General features: G+C 60.8%; 1 protein-coding gene and 1 long non-coding RNA gene across 10 annotated transcripts in view; one reads left to right on the top strand and one right to left on the bottom strand.

Moving 5' to 3' along the window:
• The window catches only part of LOC121013880 (uncharacterized), a 34,765-nt gene that overhangs the window by 23,570 nt on the left and 943 nt on the right, over positions 1 to 10,252 (top strand). For 3 of the 7 annotated variants that reach the window (XR_005782964.1, XR_005782966.1, XR_005782962.1), the window contains exons 4-5: positions 2,322 to 2,523; positions 8,382 to 9,541. This is a non-coding gene — a long non-coding RNA (uncharacterized LOC121013880). Of the gene's footprint in view, positions 1 to 2,321; positions 2,524 to 7,854; positions 7,938 to 8,302; positions 10,079 to 10,252 lie in introns of those variants that run through there. The other 4 variants (XR_005782969.1, XR_005782967.1, XR_005782963.1 and 1 more) reach the window with 4 other exon arrangements.
• MYO1F (myosin IF) overlaps positions 1 to 10,252 on the bottom strand; it is a 39,956-nt gene that overhangs the window by 29,470 nt on the left and 234 nt on the right. For all 3 annotated transcript variants that reach the window (XR_005782959.1, XM_040449696.1, XM_040449695.1), the window contains exons 2-6: positions 1,520 to 1,657; positions 986 to 1,075; positions 807 to 901; positions 279 to 366; positions 86 to 175 (exon numbers count right to left, since the gene is read on the bottom strand). Coding sequence is in view for 2 of the 3 variants with exons in the window: in XM_040449696.1 (XP_040305630.1) it covers positions 86 to 175; positions 279 to 366; positions 807 to 901; positions 986 to 1,075; positions 1,520 to 1,657 (501 nt within the window). In the remaining variant the exon portion in view is untranslated. The remainder of the gene's footprint in view (positions 1 to 85; positions 176 to 278; positions 367 to 806; positions 902 to 985; positions 1,076 to 1,519; positions 1,658 to 10,252) is intronic.

Genomic DNA, 10,252 nt, shown 5'->3' with positions numbered 1-10,252 from the left:
GTGCGTGTGCGTGTGCGTGTGCGTGTGCGTGTGCGTGTGCGTGTGCGGAGGGAGCCCTTGCTCCAAAGCAGGGCCGCGGACTCACAAAGCGGCTGGAGTTGTTGTTGCGCACGGTCTTGGCATTGCCGAAGGCCTCTAGCAGTGGGTTGGACTGCAGGATGATATCCTTCACGTGCTGCGGGCAGAGGCGGGTGGAGGTCAGGATGAGGTAGGCGGTCCTGGGGGTTCATTACTGTGCACGTGGGGAGACCCGGCCCATCCTTCCACTCTCCCCTCACCTGGACCTTTTGGCCCCCGCCGGAGACCTTGGAGATGTAGCCCATGATGTATTTGGCTGCCACGGTCTTCCCTGCTCCACTCTCTCCACTGGGGGGTGGGGGGGTGGGTGGGTGAGGGAGAGAATGATCAGCAGCCAGCAGGGAGGGGGGTTGGGGGGGAATAAGTACCCTTTCTGGTGCCTGCTCATTCATTCATTCATTCATTCATTCGTTCGTTCCCTACCGTGTGCCAGGCACCATATCAGATTCCGGGGAAGCAATAGTGAAAAAACAGAGAAACATCCCCGCCGTCTCAGAGCTGACATTTAGAATGCGCCGACAGACAATAACATAATGAATAGATCAATATACCCTGGGTCAGCTGGTGACAAAGTGAAGCGGGACCAGGGGCAAGGGGGGACGGCAAGGTCCCATTTGGATCAGGAGTTCTGAGCAAACCTCCTCGGGGCTGGCGAGGCTGTTGTGGGGCCTGGGCAGGAAGGTTAGGGGCACCGCCGTCCCCCGCCCCCCCCACCCCCACCCCCGTACCTGATGATGACACACTGGTTCTCACAGTCAATGAGCATGTTCCGGTACATGTTGTCCGTGAGGGCATAGATGTGCGGGGGATTCTCGTACTGAGCCTGGGGGAGAAGGTCAGGCCTGAGCGTGGCGCTGGGGGGCCAGGGGTCCTGGGGCTGTGCCTCCCCCACCGGCCCCAGCCTCACCGCGCCCTGGTAGAGGTCGATCTCGCGGTCGGTGAAGTAAGGCATCTGCTTGAAGGGGTTTACGGAGATGAGCACAGAGCCGATGTAGGTCTGGGGTGTGGTGTGGTTAAGGGCGGTGCAGTGGCCGGGCTGGCTTGGCTCCCCCCTGCGCCCCTGTCCCTTAATCCTAAGCCCCTGCGGCCTCCAGAGCCCCCTTGCTCAGAGGAAGAGATGGGGCTACGGAGACGTGCTCTGGGACCCGGGGGAAGACAGGCCTGGGTCCGGAAAGGGGAGACGCGCTGTGGCTGAGTTACCCAGGGCAGAGGGGGCAGTGGGGGCCAGAGCCCCGCTGTCGCGGCCTGTGTCCCCTCCCCCGACCCGGCGCGCTCCCAGCCCATCCCCCTGCTCTGACCGTTTGCCCTGGCGTCTGTCGGTCCCCTCTGTGCTGCCGTCCCCCTGCCACTCTTCCCACATCTCCTCCGTCCGCCCGCCGGTCGGTCACCCTCCCGCCCCTGTCGCCGTCTTCTGCCCGCCCCCGCCCGGGGCCCGGGGTACAAAGATGTAGTCGTCCATGAAGCGCTTGCGGAGGTTGCCCACGATGGCGTCCTCGGTGATCTGTGGCAACAGCACCATGTCGTCCACGCCGCTCTGCTTCACGTTGTGGCTCTGCCAGTGGAAGCGCTCCTTGCTGCCCTGGGGTGGGGGGTGGCCAGGCGGGGGTGAGCCCCTGCAGAGGGGACGCGGCGGGGGGGGGGGGGGGGGGGGGGGGGGGGGGGGGGGGTGTGACGCCTCCGTGCCCCCCGCCCGGCTGGCCTCCGTCACCAGCTTCTGACTCTGCACCTCGGCCCTCTGCCTGCGCCCTTCCCCACTTCGGGGACACCAGGAGAGGTGGGTGAGGTCGAGAGCGGGCTCCTGCCCCCAAGGAGGGGGGGCTCTGTTCTCGGTCCCTCCACCGGGTGTCGCACTGTCGTGGAGGGGACCCTGGTGCCAGGCAGCTGTTGCAGGGGGGAAGTCGGGAGTGGGGGGAGGCTTGCTGGGCAGGGGGGCGGGGGCCTCGCCCTCCTTCTCACTTCTTCAGACTTCCCGCCCCTCTCTTCTCCAGCCCCCTCTCCCGGCCCAGGCCCAGGCTGAGTCCCTGACTTCTCCAGGGCATTTGACCCGCTGCCCACCCCTTCCACCCCTAGGTGGCCTCCTTCCTCCCGCTCTCCTCCTCCTCTCTCATGGTCATGCACGCTAGCCTGTCACATCCGTGACCTCTGCCCTCTGTGCCCAGCCAGGAGCCTGCTCCTCCGCCCCCACAGCTTTCCCTTCTCATTCCCTTCCTCAGTTTTTTTTTTTTTTTTCCCTTTTCAATCAGGTGAGACTTCCTTTCGGCCCCAGGGAGAGGACTCAGATAGAGGCTCCCCCAAAAGACCCCTCCTCCAGGAAGCCTGCCTGGAACGTTTTCCCTTTTCAGCCTGACTGAACTCATCCGGTGCCTTGGACACTTAAACATACTGGCTGTCTCAGGTGCACTCGAGGCTCAGCGTACCCCTGCCGTGGAGGAGTCTGGCAGACCGGTGAGTGATGGCGGCCTGGAGCTTCCCCGGCAGGTGCGCTCCTGCCTGGATAAGATGCCCCCTTCCTCCAGGAAGCCCCTCATGCCCAGACCAGGAGCTCTTGGAGGGCAGGGCCTGGGACTGAGCCCTTTCTCAGCTCTGGCAGGAATGACCCGATGGAGGAACAAGGAACGAGGGCGGAGAAAGAAATCCAGATTTGGCGGCGGGGGGAGGCGGGGGAACCCCAAGAGCAAAGGATGCTGGGAACCAAAATCAAGTCTTCAAAGAGGACCCGTGTTTTGCCAGGCAGGTTCCAGGGAAGGGAGAGGGGAGACGCAGGAAGGGATCAAGCAGGAGGGTCACTGTCCACTGTCGTGTGGCCGCTGTAGGGCAGAGGTGGGTGAGGGGCCACAGTCTCTCCTGGGGACACTGGGGGGTTCCTGCGCAGGGGAAGTGCGAGGTCAGATCCTGGACATGCCATCAGCCAGAGCGGGGTTCACCGATGGATGCCACAGGCAGTAAACGAGCCCGGTTCTTGGTGGGGCTGGTAGATCTGGGCTCTAATCCCGGCTGGGTGATCCAACACCGCTCTGAGCCTCAGTGGCCCCATCCCTAAAATGGCAGCAGCATGCTCACTTTCAAGGCTGATGTGCCGGAGGAACTGCTCTGGGGTGCCCAAACCGGAGTGGCGCGAGGGGCCCCGTGCTCCTCTGCAACGCACGCGGTTGTGAGGACGGGCCCCAGGAGCAGAACTGACATTCCCCAAGCACCTAGGACGGGCCCGAAGCCGGGAGGCCAGGGGCAAAGCCCGCCACCCTCACGGCAGCTCAGGGGGCTCTAGGGACAGAGGCTTGGCAAGTGCCTGAGGCTTGACTACAGACATAGCTACATTGTTTCCAGGGGTGTGGGATTCCACCGTGGGCTCCGCCTGACAGCAAAGGCCAGGCGCTTGCATCCGCACACACGAGTGGCTGGGCCCCAGGGGCTGTTTGGGTGGGACTTGAGTTCGAGAAGGGCTTTGCTCAGGACCTGGGAAAAAGCTGCAGCAGGCAGGGCGAAGTAGCCAGGCCAAGGTGCAGAGAAGCAGGAGCTGAGAGCAGAGGAGGGAGTGTGGGGGGGGGGGGGGGCTTTGGGCTTGAACCCCCCTTGCTGCTTCCAGCCTGAGGTCAGTGGTCAGAGTGGTAGTTTCATATGGCACGTCTGGTCTCCCCGCTCTGCTCTGCGGCTGAAAACCTGGCTGTGGCTCCCCGTCACTCTCCCATCCATCTGGTCCACAAAGGATTCTGGCGCGCCTACTGCGTGGTGGTGACCTGGCCCCCCCCCCCCCGCCTTCCCCCCCCCCACCTCGGGTAAACCTCCTTTGGTCCCTAACCTCAGTGCCTCCAAGCTGTGCTGATGCCCAGGCCTCTGCTCAGAGCATCCTTCCTGCCTGGTGGGTGCCTTCACACTTGGCTCAGATGACATTTCCTGTGAGAAGGCCTCCCTGACCCCAGGCCACGCTGAGGATCCCCGCAGCTCCCCGGGTGTCCCTCACCACAGCCCTGTCCCCGCTCTGGACATCCTGCACACTGGCCACATCTTCGGGTGTGGAAGCTCCTGAGGGCAGGGGCTCGGGCAAATGCCGGGCTGAACCCGGCCTCGGGGCTCTTTTGAAAGAATGAGTGGAAAAGTGAGACAGCGCTTGCATGAATGGAGGGGAGGTCAACCAGGGCCAGGTGCTGAAGGGCCTTGAATGCCAAGCCAAGGAACTCAGACTTCATCGTCAGGAGCTTGGAGCGTTCTCAGCAGGGCCCTGCTGCTCTTGGGGACACTTTAAGAGTTGTGGGAGCAAATGGGGCGGCCTGGGTGGCTCAGTCGGTTAAGCGTCCGACTTTGGCTCAGGTCATGATCTCACGGTTTGTGAGACTGAGTCCCGTATCGGGCTCTGTGCTGACAGCTCAGAGCCTGCTTCACATCCTCTGTCTCCCTCTCTCTCGGCCCCTGCTGTGCTCACGCGTGCTGTCTCTGTCTCTCAAAAATAAATGAAACTTAAAAAATAAAAAAAGAATTGGGGAGCATTTTTGATTGTCCCGGGGATGGAGACTGGCTGGCATTGTAAGCGGGCTGCAGCTACCAATGTGCGCACAAATAATCACCCTGATCAGAGCCCCCACTGCTCCCCACCAGACGCTCATTCACGCGATGTAACTGTTAGTAACCACTGGGATGTAGAGCCAACTTCTATCTTATGCATAGAGAGAAAATAGATGTATTTTTTTTTTTTTTTGCCTCGGCATCTTCCAGCAATGCAACTACCCTGTGTCAAGGGGGATTTTAATTTCATTCAGATTTCACTAAGACTCGTTCATCAGTAAGAAAAAAAAAAACAACCTTGATGTTTATTTTTGAGAGAGAGAGAGACAGAGTGTGAGCAGGGGAGGGGCAGAGGGAGAGGGAGACCCAGAATCCCAAGCAGGCTCCAGGCTCTGAGCCGTCAGCCCAGAGCCCGACGCGGGGCTCGAACTCACGGACCGCGAGATCGTGACCTGGCTGAAGTCGGGCGCTTAACCGACTGCGCCACCCAGGCGCCCCATGATTCGTTTACTTTTGATTAAGTAGGCTCCACACCCAACGTGGGGCTTGAACTCATGACGCTGAGATCAAGAGTCACATGCTCTACTGCCTGAGCCAGCCAGGCATCCCTCACGTGAATTATTTTTGGAAGGATGGGAGTCAGTGTGTTTCACTGTCTGTGAATTTCTTTTCTTTACTTTTTAAACTTTATTTATTTATTTTGACAGAGAGCCAGCGCAAGCAGGGGAGGGGCAGAGAGAGAGGGGGAGAGAGGATCCCCAGCAGTCTCGGACGGTCAGTGCAGAACCCAACGCGGGGCTCGAACCCACGAGCTGTGAGATCGTGACCTGAGCCAAAATCAAGAGTCGGACGCCTAACTGGCTGAGCCACCCCGGCGCTCCTGTCTGTGAATTTCATTTCAGGGCTTCAAGGTGGGGGGGCTGCCAAGATGTTTGTTATAAGAAGGGGGTGCTGGCCGTGATGCACTAGGAACCCCGGGGTGCTGTGGGCAGGGCAGTGGGGAGGACAGAGTTGTGCCAGCTGCATTGTGCGGGGGTCAGAGAGGGTGCCTACGACAGGGGCTGAGCAGGGTGTTAGCTGGGAGGTTGGAGGCAGCCGGGGCGGGTGAGACCCGGAGATGACAAGGGCGAGTTGGCAGAAACAGGGAGTCATGCTACCAAAGAGTGCCCAAGCTCACCGGAGACAGAGGGCCCCCTGGAGAGTGCTGGTGACCTCATTCAGCAGTCAGATTGGGAGGTCAGGAGGTGTAGACGGGGGAGTGAGGATGGCTCTCAGACAGTCTAGCTGAGAAGAGGAAGAGGGCAAGAGGCTGTGGGGAGCCGTGGGGTCAGCGGGCACGTTTCCCGTTTTGAAGATGGGGAGACCCGAGTGCGTTGGCGAGGAGAGAGGATGAAATCGGGGAGCGAAGGGGTATTATTCACGCACTGGTGTCATTCAGGGGCCGCAGGCAGAGCCGGGGGGAGGCCTACTCTTTCTCTGAGCCAGCAGTGGGTGGGGACGTACGGGGGGTACAGGAAGCGGATCCTCTCTCTGAAGACCTCTGAGGAGTGGGGTTTTGGGTGGTAACTATGGAAACAATAGCGAACACCCCACCGGGGTTTACCGTGTGCCGCACTGTGGGCTAGGCTTTTTCCGTGAACGATCTCACTGAACCGTCCTGCACATGCTGAGGTCAGTACTATGACCGGGCCCGCTTTGTGGAAGAGGAAACTACAGCACAGAAAGGTTAGCTGTCCTCCCCAGGGCCACACAGCAGGAAGGGAGGACCTTGAAGAGGACTGGAGAGGCTGTCTGCTACCCTTAGCCCAGTCCGGGTCAGAGGCGGCCGGGGTCGGTGTTTTCAGATCAGAGACAAGGTTGGTCCTGACCAGGGTTTCCCCAGTGGGTTAACCTGGTCTCTGGGCTCCTGGGCCCCTCAAGCTGGGCCGAGCGAGACCCGAGACCATTTCCTTGCTCTGAGGTCAGAGGCCCTGATGCTGGCTGTGTCTGGCTCTCTTGGCCCCAAGGACTTGGTTCCTCTTCCTGTCCCTTCCGTCTTCCCCCATCCAGCTGAGTGGTCCTCTGCCTCTTGCCGCCACTGACATTCTCCCCCTCTGTGTCCTGCCCTGGGCACTGGAAACCCCCAGACCCACTCCTACCCGCCTCCCCCTCCGCCCCCCGCGGTGACAAATCTGTGGGTTGTTTGTAGTGGAGGAAGAGAGGGTTTTGCTCAGGGTGAGTACAGCGTGTGGAAGGACGGTCAAGAATTTTGGCGTGGGACCAGGTGGGTGCGAGGCCTGGGGAGCCCACTTCATGGCTCCAAGCCTCAGTTTTCCCCTCTGTAAAATGGGTTCCATAACAAACCTCCTCCGTGGGTTGTCTGAGGGGAGTAAATGAGCCAGTGCAGAGAAGAAATACACTAGATGCCTCAGAAAATGACAGCCGGCGACCCCAGCAGCATGTAGAGGAAGTGATCAGTGATTGACGCAGGATGCGGGAGCTGGCCCATAGATGCTTGCTGAGTGAGTGAATGAGTGGGTGAAATACCACTGGGATGAGACTGTCGCTTGCCCTGTGTCACGGGTGCCCGTCTCTCTGTGGCTCCCAAGTCTCCGTGGACCAAGTGTGTTTCTAAGTCCCTTCTTTGGGGGTAGGGGTGCAATGAAGAGGTTGCGGTCACAGTTGACCACAAGCTAAGTATGACTCCCCCCTAGGGGGCTCTTGTGAAAGAGCGGCGGGGGGGGGGGGGGGGAGGTGGGAGGTTCTTCAGAGAGACTCCCCCCCCAGTCTAAGGTGGATGGCTTGGGGAGCACGGCTTCCAGCTTCTTTGGGATGGACGTTCTAGGCCCAAATGAGGCTGGAGGGATGGGCAGCCTGGGGCATGGGGGCGGGGGGAGGGAAGGCATCCCCAGACCCTCGCAGCCCCTCATCGGGTAGGGGGGAGCAAGAGATCGCAGGTCAAGGGGGCTGTTAAAAGCGTGACCTTAGGAGTCACGGGGTTGAAATCCCCTGCCACTTTTGGGTCGTGCGGCAATTCACCTAATCTCCCTGCCTCCGTTGTCTCATCTGGACAATGGGAACACTGGCCTCGCGGGGCGGCTAGCTGCACGGATTCAGCGAGGCCAAGGGTGTGAAGCAGACCCATGAGCCTTTCTCACCACTGCCAGCGGCAGGGGCAGGCTCGAGCTGGCCACTCCCCCGGGCTCAGGGCACAAGGCCAGGAGGAAGGGCTGGATGAGGGAGCTTTTGCAACTCGCCCTAACTGCTCTGGCCTCCCTGCTCCTGGGCGGTGATGAGAAGAGCCTCAGACAGGAGAGAACAACGAAACAGCCATTTCCTTCCTCGTTGGGGTCCTGTGAGCTGTGGTCGCCAGCAGGGAGGAGGTATGACATTGCCATGCAGCACAGCCCCCCAGCCACAGCCCCTGGTGTGTCCCCGGAGCCTTGGTCCTGTCCTCCCCCAAACTCGGTGGGGTTCTGGGGCCACACCCTGCATCCCTGCACCGTGCAAACAGCATGCTCGCCTCCAAAGGCTCTTGAGGTCCCCCTTCCCTTGGGGGGAGGGCTCTCGGTGTCCATTTGGCCTAGCTGGAGGCCCTTCTCCTCTGGGGACAGGTGGGGACTCTTGTCCTTCTGCAGTCTTCCACCCGAACTCTCCCTTGGGCCCCTGGCCACTCCTGTCCATCCCCGCGGTTGCTGCCTGTGGACTCGGCAGCCACATAACGTACAGCTTTATGTCTGCACTTTAGAAACAACCACCGCCACCCTCACCGAATCACCATCCCCGAGAATAACCTGCTCCTGCCTTCACCCGCTTTGCCCTCACAGTCAAACAAAAACTGCCGATAACCTCAATCATGGCACCCACCGTCAACGTCACACAGAACAGGGAACGGGTCCCGCCGCCACGGCCACCGCCGCTGCCACGCTCACAGCGCTGGCCGTCCACGGCCACACACGACCAACCTCCACTAAGGCCGCCGTTCCCACACCACCATCGCCAGGGCGGTCGTCAAAAATCAGCAACGGACGACCAACAGCCAAAAGCGCTGCCATCACCGCCCCACTCAGGGCAAGAGCGGCCACCGACTACCGTCACTCCACGGATCAGCCCTGAAGACGACCAGCCACCAACCACAGATCAACACCGGCTGGCAGGCGGCAACCATCGCCCCTGCCGACACGCGCCCACGGGACTCACAGTTACCGCCAACTTGCGACGACCGTGGGCGATGACCACCACCACCCTCCCCACCCCCCCCCACCCCCGGGCACCCACCACCCATCATTCAACAGCAACCGAGAGTCGCCTCCCCCGGCTGCCATCACTAACGACAGCAATGAATGGGCATCGCCCACGGGGACTGCATCGAGGGCACAGCGCGGGGCTTGGGGAAGCACTTGAAGCACACTGCTCCGTTGACTCCTTCCACACTCTTCCTGGCACTCATCGCCCCCGCCAGGAAGCAGTCGGCACCCCTGGATGGAAGTTTTGGCCTCGTGGATGGGGTCTGCCCTCTGTTTTCCCCTCCGTGGTCCTCTTGGGTTGAGCTTCTCCCTTCCCGCAACCCGACAGGAGAGCAAACCATTGACTAAGCATTTTGTACAGCTTCCTTGCGAGGGGGTGGATTTCTTTCAAATAGCAAATCGTTTCCTGTGTTCTTTTGATCTCCGTCTCCCCATCCGAGCGCCCGAGCCTTCCTGGCTTGGCTCCTTCTTCGAGGAATTCCCATCCGAAGCCCGGGGCTCTAAGCTGCCACTTTGGTGGGTGAGCCACCCAGAGGGGTCCTCGGCCAGTGACCCCCGGTTCGTCACGGGCTTTCTGAAACGAGGAGGGGCTCTCTCCCAGACGGACGCGGTCCCTGCCGTCTGGCCCACCACCCTGCCTCCACCTTGGTCAGGTGCCCGCGGCGGCTGGCTGGGTGACTGTCCCAGCCACATGCTGTCATTGACAGAGTGACAAAAAATGAAAGTCGAAGTGGTTTGCAGATGCGTGGAGCGGTGGGGGCACATCTTAGAGCCAGGCTGGGCTCTCTCTTTACGTGTGTGTTAGGAGGCTGCTGGGTCTAGACCCACGATAGTGACGGTTTCCTGAACCCCGTCACCGCAGTCATCGCCAGACCTCAGCCTCACCAGGTGGTGATGCGGCTGGCGGCAGGGTGTCCCCTGCCATACTTGCTTGGAAGGCTTCCGGGAGCGGTGTGGCCCTGCCGGGCCTCACCGCCTCCTGTTTCTGTGATCGCTACAGCCAGACATGCAGGCACACTGCCACGACACCATCGCTGCCCCCCATTGCCCACTGGACACAGCTTCTGGCCGCAGCTGTGGACTCAGAGTGGCCGAGCCCGCAGACCCTGTGAAGTTCGGAGACTTTCCCGGAACACCTTCCCTATCACCACTGACTTCCAAATATGACATGTGTGGGAACTGAGGCCCAGAGAGGGGAAGTGGCTTGCCCCAGGCCACACAGGAAGATGAGGGACCGGGATGAGCTGGAAACTGGCTCTCTAAGCCCTGACAAAGGGGTACGTCCTTGTCCCCTGCAGATACTGTGTGGTCCCTCAGGGTCATCCTCTGTCCTTTGTTACTGCTGCCTCCTTGGTCCCCTGTCACCATTCTGGCATCCTGGCACCGCCCGATGTGAACTTGGACCCTGGTGAAGGACGCTGGGGCATCTGAGCTGCAGAGAGGGACCCCCC

The sequence above is a fragment of the Herpailurus yagouaroundi genome, unplaced genomic scaffold (assembly GCF_014898765.1).
Source record: "Herpailurus yagouaroundi ecotype Mexico unplaced genomic scaffold, PumYag 200, whole genome shotgun sequence".
In the NCBI taxonomy this organism is placed as follows: Eukaryota; Metazoa; Chordata; class Mammalia; order Carnivora; family Felidae; genus Herpailurus; species Herpailurus yagouaroundi.
This window is presented reverse-complemented; position numbering and strand designations above follow the sequence as displayed.